Source organism: Cynocephalus volans, chromosome 10 (genome assembly GCF_027409185.1).
Source record: "Cynocephalus volans isolate mCynVol1 chromosome 10, mCynVol1.pri, whole genome shotgun sequence".
NCBI lineage: Eukaryota > Metazoa > Chordata > Mammalia > Dermoptera > Cynocephalidae > Cynocephalus > Cynocephalus volans.
The window spans coordinates 116970585-116990057 of NC_084469.1; the positions used below are offsets into that span (position 1 = coordinate 116970585).

The following is a 19473-nucleotide window of genomic DNA, read 5'->3' on the forward strand; positions in this document are numbered from 1 at the left end:
ATTTGCCCAGCAACACAAAACCACCTAGGAGCAGGTAACTGGGACCAGGACCTGTTGCATGGGCTGGCGGACATTCTTAGGGATCAACGTGTGCTCATTTGTGGAGAAGCTTCCAATGGCTTCTTAGAGCTAGAGTCACAGGAAACAATTGCAAATTCTATGGTGTTTACTTTTTCTTTCCCGAGAAATAAACAGAGTTTGGGAGCTCAGTACATTAGTAATACAAGTATAAGAGACAGTAGGATCGGGGGGGGGAATAAAAAGCACAAATTATAGAATAATGTTTATAAAGAGCTTCGTGCCATTTTTTCTTTCTTTTTTGGTCAACTATAACCTACTAGAATTCAGAAGATCGCCAATAAGGAAAAATGGGATTATTCAGAACAACAGTCACCTGATATGGAATCCCAGTGAGAATAGCTCCCTGGCAAATAGTACTCATGTCTGACCTGACTGTCCAGGGAACACATGTGTGACCCTGGTCGCTCACTCATTCTCATGGGGTCTCTGTGTCCCCATTTATAAAATGAATACACTTGACCTTGCCAGTGACTCCCAAATATGGCTGATGCTCAGAATTCCAAGAACTGGTTAAAATATAGTTTCTGGGTATCCCTCTAATCCCCACTCCTGGGGCCGAGCCTGTGGCGCACTCGGGAGGGTGCTGCGCTGGGAGCGCGGCAACGCTCCCAGCGGCCGCGGGTTCGGATCCTATATAGGAATGGCCGGTGCACTCACTGGCTGAGTGCCGGTCACGAAAAAAGAAAAAAAAAAAAAAAAAAATAATCCCCACTCCTGGTGGTTTTGGATTCAATAATTCTGAGGTGGGGCCCAGGAGTCAACATTTTTAAAAGCTCAGCCAGGTTTGGGAAGGCTTGCACTAGGTGATCTGAGCTATCCCTTCGAGGCCCGAGCTTCATTACAAAGATTTTTGTGTATCCTGCACACTAGCTGCTGTCAGGGGGACAATGAGGGAGAGCTGAGGGGATTCATAATGCGGAGGAAGGTCTGCACAGACATAGGAGGTATGCACTGCCTGGGCCCAGGTTTAATTATTCAGGCAAGATATGTAAAGTTATATATAATATTTAATCGGTTACTGTGATATCATAGAAATACCGAGAATCATAAAAGTAAAAAAAGCTGCTAAGTAGTACATAATGTTTCCAGGATTCTAAGAAGTTGCTGCTGGTCTACAGACACTCTGGGACGTGGTCCCTGGAAGGCGTGGGCAGGTCACTGGCCCCGGTCCTGGTGCCGCTTGCCCTTGCCCTTCCTCTTCTTGTCCTCCAGGCGTGGCTTCAGGGCGCAGACGCAGGCGGACACGCCGGCAATGGCCTTGGGCAGGTCGGTGCCTTTGGTCCACTTGTTCGTCTCACGGTCGTACACCTGCACCGTCTTGGAGAAGGCGGTGTTCTCCCAGCTGTAGCCACCCAGGATGTAGATGCGGCCCTCCCACACGGCCACACCCGACTCGCTGTTGGCCTGCAGCAGCGGCGCCACGCGGGTCCACTGGTTGCACTGCGGGCTGTAGGCCTCCACGCCCAGCACGTCAAAGCGCTCCATGGACTCGATGGTGTCGTCGCTGCCCCCGATGGAGTAGATGCTCTCGCCCAGGCTGCACATGCTGTGCCAGCCGCGTGCCGTGGTCATGGGCCGCCGCTCCTCCCACACGTCCGTCCGGTGGTCATAGCACAGCAGGTTCTTGCGGTAAGGGCCGATCTGGTAGTCGTGGCCCCCCGAGATGTACACGAAGTCTTTGTAGATGGTGCCCGCGTGGCCGTATGTGAACCTGTGGAGAGAAGGATGGAAAAAGAGACAAAAAGCTCAGTGCTGCTGTGGGCTTTGCCTCCAGAGCCTGGGCCTATCTTCTCCTCTGCAAAACAGGACAACCTTGCCCTCTCGGGGGGTGTGAGGATTTAAGCAGATGGTGCAGGGAGCAGGCACCCCACGAGCACTTTGTACACGTCAGTAAAAAAGAAGTGGTAGGGCAGGTAAGCGGGCGGCTCGGCAGCCAGGCCACCTGGGCTGGGATCCCAGCCCTGCCCTGCCCTTCTTGGAATCTCCGTTTCCCCAGCGGGAAATGGGGACAGTAACAGGGCTGTTACCGTCCTCACACGGATGCAATCAGCTAGAATAATAAGCTGCTTAGGCACATGCATGTACCCCATCAAATTACATATCAAAGAGGGAATAAACAGAGTGCAATTCCAACTCTGATGACATTCTGGAAAAGACAAAACCATAGAGACAGCAAAATCAATGTCTGCCAGGGGCTGGTGGGAATAGGGATGAAGGGATGAGTAGAGAGAGCACAAAGCATCTTTTAGGGCAGTGAAACTGTTCTGTGGGGTACTGTAATGGTAGATACATGCTATTACGCATTTGTCAAAGCTCATAGAACTGTGCAACACAGAGTGAACCCTAATGTAAACTGGGGACGTTAGTTAATAATACTGTAACAATATCGATTCCTTAATTGCAACAAATATTACGCACCAATGCAAGATGTTGACAGGAGAAACCATGTGTGTGGCTGGAGAGAGGAACTTTCTCTACTTTCTGTTCAATTTTCTGTAAACGTAAAACTGCTCTAAAATCTAAAGTCTATTGGGCTGACTGGTTAGCTCAGCTGGTTAGAGCACAGCCTTCTAACACCAAGGACATGGGTTTGATCCCTGTACCGGCCAGCCACCAAAAGAAAAAAAAAAAATCTATGAAAAAAGGGAGAGACCAACAACAACAAAAAAAACCCCTGTGCAAACAAAGGTTACCAAAAGCCAAGCAAATGATGTCACGAAAATCAGGACAGCGGTTACTCAGCTGGGAGGCGGGGGTGAGGAGGTGGGGTGAGAAAAGCACGTGGAGTGATGTTCATAGAAGCACAACCCCAGGGCAGACAGAAGTCACCGTTCAATGTCACAGCTCTGGTTGGGCCGTGGGTTCATGGAGGTGCCATTATACAAGCAAGTCAATAAATGAAAGAAGATGTGAATAAGTAAACTAAATAAAACTGCAACATGCACTAATGACGACAGCATCGTGTACTGTGTTTCTTCCAACTTTGTGCACCTAAAGCCCATTTAGAAAGAAAAAGGGTTGTCGTGGTGTGTAAGACACATCAATCACATTGGCTGGCCCAGAGAAAGTGATGCAGCAGGTGTTCGTATTATTAAGCTTTATTTCTCCATCTGTGAAGTAGGATGATATAAGTATCTAAACCCAGGGAGACCATGGGTCCTGGTTAGCCTAGGATAGGGCCAGTATATATACCATTGACCTGCCCTGTTCACTGTCAACCTGGCTTAGACGATAAATTATAGAGGATGCCTACTGCCACCCCATCAGGCTACTGTGATGTCAAAGGACACATCACATGAAGCACTTGGCCCAGAGTTAGCACTCGGCAATCAGTAGCTACTATGATGATGGCCCAATCATCTTATTAACAGGTAACCAGGTGTTACACCCCACTGGCTTCTGGGAACGTCTGCATGAAGGTGGTTGTCTAAGAGATGGAGGATCTGGGATTCATGCCCCAACCATGACTTTAAAACACGGCACTTACCCCCTACTCTCTTCTAACCCTTGGGAACAGAGTCCCCAAGATGCCTGGATGGTTCCATAGCAAAAGTGGTTCAGAAAATACATTTTCAGGTATAGCCACAGGTCAAATAAATGGTGTACACCTTCTGCTAATCCTGTGATGATAATAAATGCTCAATAACTGCACACCTGGCCACAGGGAGGACCAAGGACAGTGTAAAGGGCTATAACCCTGGAGCACTGCCTGTGTGCTGGATGCCACGTGGGGTCTCGTGAGCAGAATTTCATCTGCTCTGCACGACAATGCCATGGGGCAGATGTTGGGATCCTCCCTACCCAGCAGATGAGGAAATAAAGGCTGAGTGGGGTGAAGGCACAGATGTAGTATAGATATCCCCCTGCCTCTTAGAGCTCCTCCTGCCCAGATTCAGTGACTTCTTTAGGTAAATCCCTCATTATCAGAACTCAATACTCACTCTCTGAAACTCAGGAACTGAACAGACTCAGAAACTGGGGGGGGGGGTCTTGATGGCAGAGCTGACACTTGTACTAAGTCTAGAACAAGAGCCAAGACTCCCCCCAGCAGATCCCACCCCTCCTGGTCTACCCACTGTTGTCTACAAGCCATGAGAGTCTTTCCTGGAATTGGAGGCCAAGATACCCAGAAAGTGAGGTGCACTAAACCATATCCCATAAAAACGTCCTGCTGGAAGAGCCTGCTGCAAAACCCCCAGTCACCTTGGCAAGCCGGCCACGTAGGACCAGGAGTCGGTCTTGGGACTGTACGTCTCTACTGAGGAGAGGGCTCCATTCTCATTCCGGCCGCCAACGGCCACCAACATGTCATCGATGGAGGCGAGGTAGAAGTCCACGCGGCGCTGGTTCATGGAGGCCACCTGCGGGGGCGAAACACCTGCACCTTCCCTTCCCAGACCCAGCATAGCACCGACCCCAGCTCGGCATTCTCTAAACGTGACCATGGGATACACAGCCCAGGAGGGTGAGACAGAGGCATAGGGGGTCAGGTAAAGGGAGTTAAACTTGAGTGAAGAGAGGCTCTTTAGATGGGACTTCTCAGAGTCCCTGAGGTTTCCTTAAGACCTCTGGAATCACCAAGAGCGGGATGGTCAGCACGGCTGCCCAAACTCACTTGGCCGTGTGGTCAACCTCATGAACTAGAATTCTGTAGGACACACAGTTCAGAATCGCAGATTTACTGCAGGATAAAAATTTATCTTCCCCTCTCTCCGCCATCACATATTTTTAAAAAATTAATGCCAACTGCCATCCATCTTAACAGAGCAAAGCGCTATGTACCAGGAAATTAAAAAGTAGGAGACCCAACTTTTAAAAAATAATACCAGCAGAATGCACAAATGAATGTGGTCCCACAGGAGACACACATTCAGCTGCCACCGCCACAGAGCATTTGAAGATGGGCTCCACAGCTGGAAGCCCCTTTTCAGTGGCAAAGTTTTAGGTTTTTAAGAATAAAATTGAAAGGTTATCTGGAATCTGTTCTGATTTTTGAGCTTAGAAAAAAACTGAGTTAATAATGCTGAGGTGTGAGTATAAAGACCGAGACAGACTTTTGTGGGTGGTTGTCCGGAGAGGCATTCTTGGGAAAAAGGGGACACCTTCCTTATGCCAGATGCTTGTCAACCAACATGACCTACAACCCCCCAACTCTAGAAGGCCAGTGTCCCCACACATATTTTTCCAGAGGGGGAATCCGAAATTTGGAAAGGCCAAGGAACTGGTCTGAAATCCCCCAACTACAATTTAGCCAAGCTGGGATGCCATCTCAGGCCTGGTGTCAAGCCCATACTCTTCCCAGAATCAGGCCACACAGTCCCTGCCGAAGGGCCAGATGTGAGCCTTTGTGGCCTCCTTAAACTAGCTCCCAAAACCTTACAAAGAGGAGCTCAGAACAGACTCACACACAAGGAACACTGAACTATGGATCAAATGTCTACACTGGCACCGTCCAATATGGTAGCCACGAGCCTTGTGAGGCCATTTACATTCAAATATAAATTAGTTAAAATTAAATAAAAGTGAAAATTTAGACCTTCAGTCACATTGGCCATATTACAAGAACCACATGTGGCTGGTGGCTACAGTATTGGCCAACGTAGACATGGAACCTCTCTGTCAGTGCAGAAATTTCATTGGACAGCACTGCTCTGGACAATGACCAACCCTTCAGAGGGTGGTCGGTCAGTCTTCACTCTCCCCAATTAGGGTGTGGGCATGGGGGAGGGTGGAAATTATGTCACTTTATCGTCACACCTCATTCGGAAGCAGGACAGTCATCAAGGCCCAAGAGAAGGAAGGGAAGTCAAGGCTAGGTAAGGAAATCAAGAGTCCTCAAGAATAAAGAAATAATCTGGCTTTAATCTCACCTTGATCCACTGTTTACAGCGGGGGTCATACCTATAAAGAAGATTGGAGGCCGCATCCCCTCCGTTGTCCCGTGAGAAGCTGCCACCGGCGATGAAGATGAAACCCCCCAACACAGCAACGCAGTGGTGGCTCCGCCGGGCCGGCAGTGGCGTCTCCTTGACCCACTGCTCGCTCTTGGCATCCAGGTAGCAGGTGTCGTCACTGAGCTCCAGACACCGCTCAGAGACCTCGCCACCCACAAATAGCAAGCGCTCCTCGTTGGTGCGGAGCGCCGTGCGCTTGGTCTGCATGACGGGCTGGGCTGCCAGGCTGTTGTGGTAGCGCACAGCCTCCTCGATGAAGCCCTCACAGTTGGCCTCCTTGGGCAGCAGCGCGCACACGGCCGGCTTGACGCGGTGCAGCAGGTCATTCTTGGGGATGAGGGGAAAGTGGATGTTCTCCAGCACCTGATAGGCATGGGCCTCGCGCTCGGGCTGCTGCGTCAGCCACTGCAGGGCGGCCTGCAGCAGGTCATGCTCGCATTCACGCTGCACCTCGCTGCTGCCCAGGTAGAGGCACAGCTTCTGCATGGAGACGTTCTGCAGGAAGTCGGGCGTGAAAGACAGTGTGCCGAAGCGGCTCAGGATGAAACTGTCGATGAAGGCGTCGAGCCGCTTGAGGCTGTAGATGGAGGCCAGCTCCTGCAGGTACAGGTAGTTGTCCTCACTCACCTCCTGCTCCAGGTACTCACAGCAGAAGTCCACCGCCGTCCAGATCTGCAGCAGGTGGGCCGTCTCCAGGATGTAGTCGATGTTGCCGCCGTCCAGCACCAGCTCCCCACCGTACAAGAAGTCCACCACAGCCTTGAGCCCGATGTAGGAGGCGCCGATCAGCTCCACCTCCTTCTGGAAAGCCTCTCGCATGCCAATGGTGAACATGGAGTTGAAGTAGTCGCTGCACACGGCCAGCAGGTTGCGGTGAGCTGGCACCCGCTGTTCGTCGGCCACCAGGATGATGTCACAGAAGAGGCCGCGGAGACGCTGCTCGTTCAGCCGCTGCAGCACCGTGGTTGAGTGGTCGGCCCAGCGGTACACCTGTGACAGAGAACGAACGTTAGGGACAGGAGGCATAGCCGCCTGCTCTCCCACTGCCCACAGGGTCCTGTGATCAAGCCGGTGGGTCCCAACCAGTGTTTGAAATTACATAGAATTAAAGAGAAGTGGAAAGAAAACATCAGAGTGCACCGCAGGAAACAGGCATTTCTGTGTGTATATGTATTCTATGTATTTCCTTCCTTTCTTCTTATAAATGCAATTCCTAAAAGCTTGCTTTCTCTTCCTCTCCTTTCCTCCCTCTCCCTCTTTCTTTTTTACTGTGGGTCATGACATATAGGTTTGAAAATGCTGTCCTATTAGGGAAGTACAGTTGCTTGCTCAGGGCACAGCCTCTAAAATCAGAAGGACTCAATGTGGGTTCGAGGCTCAGCTCTGCCATTCACTAGCTGTAGTCTTGGGTAAGCCGCAAAGACTCTCTGAGCCTCCATTTCCTCCTCTCACAAATGAGGGTGAGGGTATTTACCGCTTAGGTTCGGGGAGTTAACGAGACGGAACATGGCAAAGAGCTGGCTTCGTGACAGCTTGGGAAATGTTAGCTGTTATGATCGTCAGCTCCCACCGAGGCTCCGCGCTGAGAAAGATAGCTTTCTCTGTGTCTTATGAAGCGCTTAGCACACTGTCATGCAACAAAGCATGATCTCCCATTTTGCTGCTCAGTACTAGGAGGTGGCCAGTCCCAGAGACTTATCAGACTAGGGTGCTCTGGGGATCCTACTTTAAGAAATGTGGCTTCATCAGTTATTGCTAGGGTCAAAAGAAATGTGTTGTAAAGTGCAGGAATACTGGAGTGTTGTCTTTTCCTGGGGGCTCCTATGTGCTGTACACTGGGCCAGGCACTTGATAGACACTCTCTCAATAATCCTCCCAGGGAACGTCTGTTATAATCCCCATTCTCCAGATGAGGAAGATTGAGGTTCGGAAAGACTGAGAAATTTACCACAGGGACTGACTAGCAGGGCTGAGATTTGAACCTACGTCTGATTCCAGAGCCCAAACATTTAATCTCCATGCTATAGTGGAATTAATTAATTAAATATGAATAATGAATACAAATTATTAATTCAATAAATTCCAGTTGGCAGACATTTATTGTGTTCTGGGCCTGCTGTGTGATTTTGAGAATACAAAGATATATCAGATCTAGACAACAGTTTCTAAATCTTGGAAGGTCTGATTTCTTTTTTTTTTAAAGATGACCGGTAAGGGGATCTTAACCCTTGACTTGGTGTTGTCAGCACCACGCTCTCCCAAGTGAGCTAACCGGCACCCTATATAGGGATCCAAACCCGTGGCCTTAGAGTTATCAGCACCACATTGTCCCAAGTGAGCCACGGGCCAGCCCCTTGGAAGGTCTGATCAACCACACTTTCAGGATATTCTACACTGCTTTATTTATTCACTATAAACAAAACAAAACAAAACAAGAAAATTCCACATAGGAAAAAACTGACCATTCAAAAATATCAAGTAGGTACCTGGTCTGTTCAAGGGCGACTGATGAAAAGAACTGGCAGAATATTCAACCCCAAAAGGGGAAATGTAATGGAAGAAAAAAATTGACTGAGGGCTTTTTAGGCATTAGCAGATGCGTGCTTGGCATATATCTTCCTGAATTCTACGTCACTTCTCTACATGTGTCCTACAGCCATGGTTGTGGTTCCTTCCTTTCCTTTCAAATCTGCTCTTTACTGCTGCCGGTGCATTTGCAATCGAGATACTTTACTTCCCTGTGGTCCATCCATGTCTAGCCAGTTCCAACATCAACTGCGCTGTCTACATTATCGCAGCGGCAATGTCCTTACACCTGCTGAGGCTTCGTGGACATTACCCACAAGTTTCTTCTTTTCCAAGTTCAGAGCACCCTGCTGCTCTGACATCACAGGACAGTTTTTCATGGATCTCATATGTGGCTACCTCTGTTTATTCTGGTTACTCAGACAGAGTGAGCCTGGCCTAGTTTTGGCTTCTCATTAAGTAGAAATGGTCTGGGCTCCTATGGACACTGGCCTGGGCCCCACTGCTCAGGTGTGGATTGAAGGAAATAAAGAAGTACTGCTGTGGCACTGGGTAACAGTGAAGGCTCAGTGTCCTGACAGAAGCAGGAGAAGGGCATCAGGTGGGTCACCTACCCACCCTGGTTCCCTGGCTGTCTCTAAGCTGGTGATGGTGGAGTTACACACAACCCCAGGCTGCAGTGTAAAAAGGGAAACAGCCCAGGGGGCGGGGACCGGGGAAAGCCCCGGACAACAGCTGCCAAGGGGAACCATCTGCTCTAGGGAGCCAGGCAGGGAAAAGAGCAGCCGTTGTCTCTAAGACTGGGTCTCCATACTAAGTAGGCACATTTAATTCTTTACCTGCATCTCGACTACAACATGTTTCTGGTTTTTAGAATAGATGCTTAGATGACACCTTTCAAAAAACACACAAACATGACTTCCCAATTTTAAAGGGAAGTCAGTGACAGAGTTTCAGCATTTCAAGTAATTTAGAAGCTCTCGCTCCTAACATTTTCTGATGATATTAATCCTGTGCATTCCTTTATCTCCCATTTTAGTGCCTTAATCAAACACAGGTGGTCAGAGGCTGACCCTGGAGAGAAGCAGCAGGTATGGAGTATTATGTATGAAAAAAGAATTTAGCATCAAAATGCATCAACACATTTTACGGTGGCTACACGAATCTTGGTGGCCACGAGACTCCATCGCGCTGAGAATGAGCGATCCACCAGCACGACACAACGTGGGCGAGTCTCAGAGGCACCCTGCTGCATGAAAGAAGCCAGACACACAGGAGTTCCTGCCTTATGACTTTACTGAAATAAAGTTCAAAAGGAGACAAAATGAGTGTTACAAGCTGGAGAGAGGCTGTCTTGAGTGTAGTGACAGGAAGGGTTTTTTTTTTTTTCTATCTGGGTGCTGGCTACGTGTGTGTGTTTAATGTCTAGAAATTAAAGAGTACATTTATGATTTGGGCACTTTTTTAAAAATAAAAAGTTGGAAACATAAATACAATCAACCAAAGGATTGAGAACCTTATTCCTAAGAGTGTTGATTAAGAGAGAAAGAAAGTCAGAATCTGGTTTTAGAGGACAAAGATTTCTAGTGCTATCACCCTCAGAAAGCTACACTGTCCCTGCAGCCAAGCTCTGAAACAAAGCCCCTTTGAGAGAGTGGCGAGACCTTTCTGGGTTTTCACATTAGATAAAGCTGGGCTTGGCAGAAGCCGTCTCTGTAAATTCAAATGGGGATAGGAGACCATTCCTCAGGAGAACCAGCCTCTCTTGGAAATGACACCCTGTTTTTCTTTTACGTACAACTGTAGAACTCTTTCCTCCTTTTCTCAAATCTACAGGCCGCTCACGACTCCCTTTATCTAAAGCAGTGTTTCTCCTCCTAAGATATTTTTTCCTAATAGCCTCCCCCACAAAATTTTTCCACCAGAGATACACTGCACGTCTGCTTATACAGTGCATGCAGAACTGTGCCTTATACATAGAAAGTGCAAAATTCTTTCTGTATCCCCAAGAACCAATTTCCACCCCCTTGGGGGCAATATCACTACCATTGAGAATGTATGATCTAAGGTAACCATAAAATTTCATCCCCAAAAGGGCCACTTTTAAAGAAAAGAGGACATCATTAATATTTATAATGATTATAAATGGGGATCGCCCCACAAATGGGCCCCCCAATCTCCATCTATAGCAGCTGTGGGGACAGGGAATGCTCTGAGTCACCTAAGGATTTTGTTGAAGGTATAGTTTCCAAGGTCCTGCTCTCAGATTTGAAAATTCAGCAGGCCCGGGGTGGGGGCAGGCATCCCCTCCTCACTTTCCCTCAGGGTGATTCTGATACAGCCAGCATGACACAGGTTAGCAGTTCAGCCCTGGGGAAACCACCCTCACTTACTCTTAGGGTCCCAAAGAGTCATGACCAGGTAAGAGGACTCCGGGCCCTTAACATCCAGGTATACAATGTGTTGTCCCCACCATTAGGTTGGAGGCTGGTTTCCCAATGGACACATCCTTGGAGTGTTTGAACCCCTAAGCGGGGCTGGAAATTCCATGGTTCTTATTCTGTCCCATCCACCTCCTATGGTTGATGGGCAGAATAATCGAGTCAAGGTGTGACACAGAGGAAGCTCTGGAATGTCACACTGTAAAATGAAGACATCCGGCCACAGTGTCTCTAATGTCCCTTGCACTTCCAGTTCTGACTTTACGATGCTTTCTGCTCCTTTCCCGATTCTGCCTCTGTTCATCATTAAGGAGATTAACTACACCCACCCCCAATAACAAAAATCAAGCCTGTGCATTAGGATGAGTTAATCAGAGAAACGATCGCACTTCTTAGCCATGTGCACAGGTGGTGAGTGAGCATTCACAGACCTTCGAAGATTCGCTGATCTTGTACGGCCGAGACACTCGTGTCTGCCTGCTTCCCTCCATCATGAAAGAAATCGTGGCCCTGCAACAAGAACAGGATTTCTGAGCATGTAGCCACGACCCCAGGTCACTCATTAAATGCAGGCTCTGCTGGCAGATACCAGAGACAGCACAAGTAAAAACAGTTGCATGGAGGAAAGAGGGAGAGAGAACTGTGTGCTACAAAGAACTCTTTTATGCTGTGAGTTGGAATGATCAGGTTGTTAGAATTGTTTAGAACATTTCACTTGTGTTCCTTTATTATCTAAAATCTAACAATATTGTGTCATTTGGCCTGCATCCTACAAATACCTACCTGTTGATGCTTGACCTAAACTAGACCTTTTGGCTAGGTCAAGGTTATGATAATAATAGCCTTCATTTCAGAGCCCAGACTACTATGGCCCTGGAATCAAGCTAAGGGACTTACATGCACCGTCTCATTTAACCCTTACAACCGTTAAGCCAGGCTGAGGTCACTTGTTCCATTTTACAGGTGAGGATATTGCTCTCATGTCACAAAGCTAGTAAATGACTGAGAATCAAACCTAGGCCCTTTGCCGAGATGCACCACTGAATGAGGCCCAGTCTTTGAGAGTCTCATATGTTTAAAATACCATGAAGTTAAGGACGTGGTGCAGTGATGACTAACATCTATAAATATGTTCTAGACACAGACACTGTCCTAAGTGCTTTCATGTGTCTTCACTCATTTAATCCCCAATACAACCCCACAAGGCTAGCGCTGTTACTACCCTCATTTTACGGAGGAGAACACTGATACAGTGAAGTGAAATACCTTGCCCAGTGCCACACAGCCAGGCAGCGGCAGAGTGGGAATTCCATCCCATGGAGCATTCCTGCTCTTAACCCCTATACTGCTGGGGTTTTTTTTGTTTTTGTTTTTGTTTTTAAAGCCTACATGCAGGAAAGCCCTGCTGGGGCTTATGCTCTGCCTTGAACATGAACTTGAGCAGTTGTGCTAACCTCTCTGAACCTTATGGTCAAATCTATAGAATGGGCTGGTGCCCCAGGTTATGTTAAAGTTTCTAAATGTTGAAACACCAAGCAATTCACCAAGAGCACAGAGCCAAGCTTTGGGGGGGCTTTTGGGGGGCACACAGAAGGACTAAGTCAACAATATGGGCACAAGTCACATACAGGGACTGAGGGTTTAAGGAGGATTTTTTCCCCTGCTATCTGAGTTCATGAGAAGAGTCAATTTGTTACCTGTTGAACAAACAGCCTTTGCTAATAAAGGACAATGTGACGAGAAGTCAGCGCTGTTCTAAGATAATCAGGGACAAAGGGAGAGGGCTCCAGTGCTCCCACGGGAGGAATGAATTCAGACACAGTCGATCCTGTGCAACTCCCCAGGAGAAGAAAGGGACAACTTGAGTTCTTTGGACAAAGTATAGCAACTCTGTGACAATGACAAGCTGTACCCATCCTTGTCCTTCCTGACTGCCTGGAGGCTGCTGGGAGGCCCAGAGGGGGAAGAGAAGAAAACCAGCATTCATGCAGTGCTTACTGCATACCTCTGACTTCCTTATATCACTTTTGCCCTTTGAGACAGGTGCCACCACCCTTTCCAGTGATATATCCATGCTCAGGTGGCTGAGAGGCTTGCCCAAGGTCACACGGCAGGAAGCAGCAGGTGCCCTTCTCTCCACCACCCCAGGCAGCCAGCCAGGGCTCAGTTTTGCTATCAAACGCTAAAAGCTTTCTCTTCTAGGCCAAGCATATCTAGAGATCTCAAGCTCCCCAGTGCCGGAGGCTCCCTTTTGTCTCCAGGCAAGTGGGTGTTGCATGTCCGCTGCCTCCTATGCTTTGTGGAAGCAGGTGAGGGACCAAGGCCATCCACATGCACAGTGACGATCCCCAGTTACGCTAAAGGGTCTTTCAGTAAACATGGTAACAGAGGCCACGTCTGGGACAAGGAGGGTCCCCAGGGAGCCTCCCCTCTGAGCTACTCTGAACCTGCTGCGTTCGAGGAAATCCAACGCTGTGGAGATCGACACGGCTGCCGGCAGCACTCGCCCGTCCCGGGTCTCGCCGGCGGAGTCCCAGGGGACGCCGCAGTCGCTCGCTCCGGACCCGGCACCCCCTGGCGGAACTGCCGGCACAACGGCCGCCCGGGCAGGCTCGAGCCGGCTGCGAGGAGGCGGAGTTGGAACGCGCTCGGGGCCGGCGCCCGCGGCGGGACGTGGGGGCGCTTACCTGCAGCGGCGCGGGGGGACGGCCGCACAGGCCGCACCTGTGTCACCTGCGGGGGCGGCGGCGGCACCCCTCCCCCTCCCCCGCGGCGCCCCCCTCCGCCACCCCGCCCGCCCACTGCACCCACCCCAGCACAAAGGGACGTCAGGGGGCTCTCAGAGGCCGGGGACCCTCCCGATCCCGCCCCCCCCACCACCCCCCGGCAGTCCCCGACGGCGCGCGCGGTGACCCGGCGGGGTCCCGAGCAGGGAGAGTGGGCGCACGCGCGCGGAGGCCCACCTGGGGGGCGCGCTACGGGCGCGGCGCTGGGAGCCCCGGCGGCGGGGCCGGGCGGGCGGGGCGGCGGGGCCGGGGCGCCGGGGCCCCTGGGCCGGCCGGGTGCGCAGCCATGGCTCCGCCAGGAAGTGCGAGGCCGAGGGCGGAGGCGGCGCACGGCCAATGGCGGCGGCCGGCGGGGGGCGGGCTCGGGCGGCGCCGAGGCGGGGCCTGCGCCCGGGGCGGGAGGCGCGCGCGAGCGCTGCGGGGTGGCCGCCCGCCTACCCTCGGCCGCAGTCCGGCGGCCCCCGGCTCGGCCTCCTCCCCGCCGAGGCAGGCCGCAGGCTCGCAGCGTGAAATGCTTTCTGGGTGTCACCCACCGTCCCGGGCGCGGGGGCACAGCGTGGACGGGACAGGCAAGGTCCGGACCCTCCTGGGACAGACTTGCGTGCCGAGACCAGAGCACTGCAAGGGGGCGTCGTGATGGCAACATCGCCCCCTCACCTCCTTCCAGTCGGAGCCCCACTGTCCCCTGCATCCGCCTGGGCGGAGGCCCTTGCTGACCACTCTGTTTAAAGTCACATCCCTTCTCCCTTCTCCCCTAGTTCCAGCTTTAAGCTTCGCTTGAGCTGTTGCCACTGTCTAATATTCTCAATAATTTACTTACTCATTTGGATTATTGTCCCTTTTCCCCACTAGAAACCCTCCAGGGCAGGGTTTACAGTCAGCGTTATTCCTGGCAGGGCCCCCCAAGGCTGGCATACAGTAGGCGCTCAGTAAATATTTCTTGAATGAATGAATTTAACCATCATCGACCAATCTATCAATTGTCAGACTTCTCTCATGCCATAGCATGGATGAACCTTGAAAACATGATGCTAAGTGGAAGAAGCCAGACAGAAAAGGCCCCATATTGTATGATTCTATGTATATGAAATGTCGAGAATAGGAAAATCCATAGAGATAGAAAGGGGATTGGTGGTTGCCAGGGGCCGGGGAGTTGGGTCGAAATAGGGGATGGCTGCTAAAGGACAAGGAATTTTTTGGGGGGATGATGAAAATATTCTGAAATTAATAGTATTGATAGCTGCACAACTCTGTGAGTATACTAAAAACCATTGAATTGTATCATTTATAAAGGTGAATTTTATGGTATGTGAATTCTGTCTCAACAATGCTGTTATAAAAACAAAACCAAACAAAATTTTTATTTCTCCCTATTTTTCTATTCTCTGTCTTCTCTGGAAAGGATTTAGAGCATCTTTCAGGGCTGCATAAAACATGGCCAGTTGCAGCCACTGAAGGTGGGCCTGAACAAAAGAGAAAATAAGGGAGAGGAGTAAGCGTGGCCAGGCAAACCCTCCAGACCTTTCTTTGTTTCTTCTGTTCTAGCCACAACACTCAACTTGGGCCCCTTCCATCAAATGGCTGCCAGCAAGGTACTGTGTGGCCACTCAGATCCAGGGCACGGCTCACCACCCTCGCCATAGCACTGCCCCCACAGGCTGCCTCTCCAGGGCAGGTGTGGGTGCATCATAGTCATCTCTGGGGTGAAGTAGGGCTGCAGGATTTCTGTAGTGATCGAATAACTGTGTGTCTCAAGCATACAGCAGAGACAGATTAGCATGGGAGCCTGTCACTTTCTTCCGAGTGAGCTTTGTCTCCTGAGCGTCAGCGTCCTCATCTGTGAGTGGGGTCAGTAGGAGCAGGGCCAGCCTGCTCTGTCCTTCCCAGCCTTCCAATTCCTGGTTCAGTTCATTGGTGCTCACACTTTGTTTCTCTCTGAAAGGCATTACACTTATGAGACATTTTTGTTGTATTTTTTTTACTTTTGATGATTGGGATTTTTATTAAATATCATAATTTGTTCAGAAACAAAAGTATAGAAATTATCTTTTTAAATTAATGGGAGTTAGAGTAAAACTAGCCCTGGAATCACCTAGAGGATCCTTTAAGTGATGTTCTCTCTCATTGGATTGCTGTCCCCACATCTCTCTCCTCTTTTCTATGGGGACAAACACATTTTCACCCTTCACAACCTTACTCAGGCATCAATCATCTCTACTCTGAAGCTTTACTTGCCTGTCTTTGGTCCTTTCTTGACTCACCCCCACCCCGAACAAAGCTAAACCACATGTTCTCTATCCCTGTACCTTGACATACTCATCTCTGTTATTACATTGACCCATGTTCTCCTTTATTCATTCCTTCAACAGACTTTTAGGGGACACTTGCCACATGCCAGGCACTGTGGTAGGTGCCAAGGTTATAAAGAAGAAATGTTCCAGGATTTTATGAAGAGAGGCAAACAGGCAAGTCAGCAATTACTGTATCATGGGTAGTGCCGCTTTAGGGTTATATTCAGAATATGAGTGGCACATATTCTATTTTACAGCTAGAGTTAAAGATTCTCCTGATAGATTGAGATATATGTATATATGGATCTCTCTATGGACCTCTCTCTATCTGTATAGAGAGATTTAGCTATAGGTAATTTAAGAGCCGTTAGCTCAGCATTGACATCTGCCTTCCAGGTGTTGGGTTCTTTATGAATGAGAAGATGCACACCCTGTGGCAGGGGTAGGGGGCTTGAGCAAGGGCCTGGGACCAGCTCAGGTATCCACATGTGACCTTGACCTGAAAAGCCTGCAGACTTGGCAGATCTGACTTCATCCTGTTTTCCCCAACAACTCTTAGTGAACCACCCCTTTCCCTTTCTTTTCTTTCTGTAAGTTTCCCCCTCAAATTATAAAAGTAATGCATGCTTCACTTGGAAAATATAAAGTCCAAAAGAAAAAAAACACTCATTGCTACACCATCCCCCCAAAATTGTTAACATTGTTGCCTCTCAATATTTTCCCTAACATAATTTCTTTTGAATGATAACAATAATAATACCAGCACGTACATAGAGCTTACTGTGTGCTAGACAATGCTTTAAGCTCCCTGCACATATTAACTCATTTAAACTCCTTGACCCTTTGAAGGGGAAATCATTACTTTCCCTGCTTACAGACGGGGAAGCTGGGAATTGGAGAAGTTAAATCCCTTGCCCAGGCCCACAGAGCTGGGCTTCTAACCCAAGCCATTGGCTCCAGAGTCTGCAGGCCTGACCTTGCCTGCTGCAGCACAGAGCTTCCTTCTGCACACTTGTGAAAGTGATGCACGCTCAGTGCAGAGAGCTGGGGAGATGGACACGTACAAAAGGGGAAAACAGCCCCCACCTGAGAACAGCAGTCAGTATTTAAGGGAAAGTTGGCCTATTATTTCCCCCATGCATATATTACCTATGCATCTGTGCAAATGAGATCATGTGCTGCATGCTCTTTGGTAGCCTACTTTTTTCCTTTTTGCAAATTCCATGAGTTTTTCTCATGTTAATAAGTTCTCTTCTATGATTTAATTTTATTTATTTATTTATTTATTTATTTTTGTGACCGGCCACACCGCTCTCAGCCAGTGAGCGCACCGACCATCCCTATGTAGGATCCAAACCCACGGCGGGAGCGCTGCTGCGCTCCCAGCGCCGCACTCATAACGCTATGTTCGATCCTTCAATATGGATTGTACACTTGACCTTCCCTCATTGTTGGGCATCCAGCTAGTGTCACTATGATAAATGATGCCATGATAAGCATCCTTGCACACACATCCTTGTGCACATCTCTGACAATAAAGTGGAGTTGCTGCATCAGGGGTGCATATTCATAAGGCTCTAAGCAACTTCCTTCCCCAGAAGGCTGTACTAGTTGGTGCCCCTGACAGTGGCTCAATACACTGACACTTCTGAGACTCAGAAAGCATCAGATAGAACCAGGGCCAGCTACATAATTTGTAGCGCCCAGCACAGAGTGAAAATATGGGGCCCCTTGTTCCAAAAGCTCTTTCCTTACTTCTGCCATCTCTCTCTCCACCCATCATGGTGCTTTTCATTTGTTATTTCATGCTGCGCTCCCTTGGGCACCAGAATATCTTTGGGACACATGTAGACCCTCATAGGCACCTGGGGCCACGTTGTGTGATTTGATGGGCAGGATGCACAGGTCCAACTCCATGCCTTCCTGCACCTGTGCCCAGGCCCCGACTGTGAAACAGTGAATGCTGGGGGGGAGGCAGGGGGAGGCTCTGCTAGCAGACCTGTGTGACCACACTAGCCACACATCCATAAAGCTGGCCCTAGATGGAGCAATTGCCACTGTCACCAAGGAGGCCCACTCGAGGCTCATGTTATTTCTATCCTCAGTATCTCAGTTCAAAAACGAATGTCACGGAAGTGTCCAGTATGAAGAAGCACATCATCTGGACACAGAATAGCAATAAAAGAGGGAGGGGATAGGCCTGGGTTAATCGTGGTTAACGCACAGGCCCTGTACTAATGGCTCTGCTAGCTCCCTATCTAATCCTCGCAGTAGCCCTATGGGTCAATGTTGCTGTTATCCCTACTTTACAGATGAGGAAACTGAGGTTCTGAGCAATTGATAAGATGACTCACTCCATATCACATGGCTGGTAAGTGCATGAACCAGGATAAGGAACTCAGACTGTCTTATGCCAGTGCCCAGTTAACCAGTTACCAGCACACCAGAGGGTTCGCTGGAAGGGCTGCTGCTGCTTCTCTTTCAGGGTACCTGAGTTGGCCCCGGTCATGCCTAGTGCACAGGCGGTCGCAGAGGCTACGAAGGGGAGGCAGGGAGAGGTGGGTCTCTCTGGCTCCCTCCCAATATTACCTGGAAGGGTTGTCACTGAGCTGCTGCTGCTTGGGCTGTGGCACTGTTCCCCCCAGGGTGTTTCCAGGTCCTGGAGGAGGCGGTAGGGAGGAGGAGGTGGGGCCGGTTCTCTATACACCCTGTTCTTCTTACCAAAGGTTTGTCCTTGGCCCGGCTTCCCTCCCAAAGGCTGAGTAATCTAGAAAAATCGCAGCTAGGCATGAAAGAGACCTGCAGCCCAACCTGGATCATGTCAGCACGCAGAATTCTTGGCCCACACACTTCTGCACGTTTGTAACTGTTAGACAAGAGGACGAGAAGCAACCTATGCCTCCAGACCAGCAGACCAGCAAGGGGGTGCGGCCAAGGGGCAACCCGGGCCAGTGCTTGAGTGGCTTCTCGGATCAGGTGAAGGAAAAAAGATCTCCCCTCGGTTGGTACTCTCCACTTCCTCCTTCCTCTCCATGCCAACATCTCTCTCCCAGCCCTGCTTGGCTTTGAGCCCTGGCGTGGCTACTCCCCAGCTGTGTGACTGATCCAGCCACTTAGCTTTGTCGTGCCTCAGTTTCCCTATCTCCAAATGGGATGGCACTTGTTCCTCTCTCATGGTGTCGTCGTGAGAGTTAAGTGCATTAACACATGATGCCCACTTCAAACAGTGCCGGGTACATAAAGCTCTATAAATATTAGCTTTTGCTGATGATGCTGGACACCCTACCAATTATAGGGGTGTTCTTTGGCTTAAGCTTTTGATGCCTGTTAACACAGAAATTGTTTGGAAATGGACACTTTTTATTAGTCATTTACACCTTCGTGTTCAGCAGCT

At 49.6% G+C, this 19473-nt stretch overlaps 1 protein-coding gene across 1 annotated transcript; it reads right to left on the minus strand.

Moving 5' to 3' along the window:
* Positions 1–1066: 1066 nt before the first annotated feature.
* Positions 1067–14019, minus strand: KLHL36 (kelch like family member 36). Its single transcript, XM_063112300.1, has 5 exons — positions 13966–14019; positions 11434–11512; positions 5952–7025; positions 4285–4442; positions 1067–1792 (listed from the first exon to the last, which is right to left on the minus strand). Exons 2-5 carry the CDS (start codon positions 11494–11496, stop codon positions 1237–1239), a joined length of 1851 nt encoding a protein of 616 aa, XP_062968370.1. The 5' UTR covers positions 11497–11512; positions 13966–14019; the 3' UTR covers positions 1067–1236.
* Between the last annotated feature and the right edge of the window lie 5454 nt (positions 14020–19473).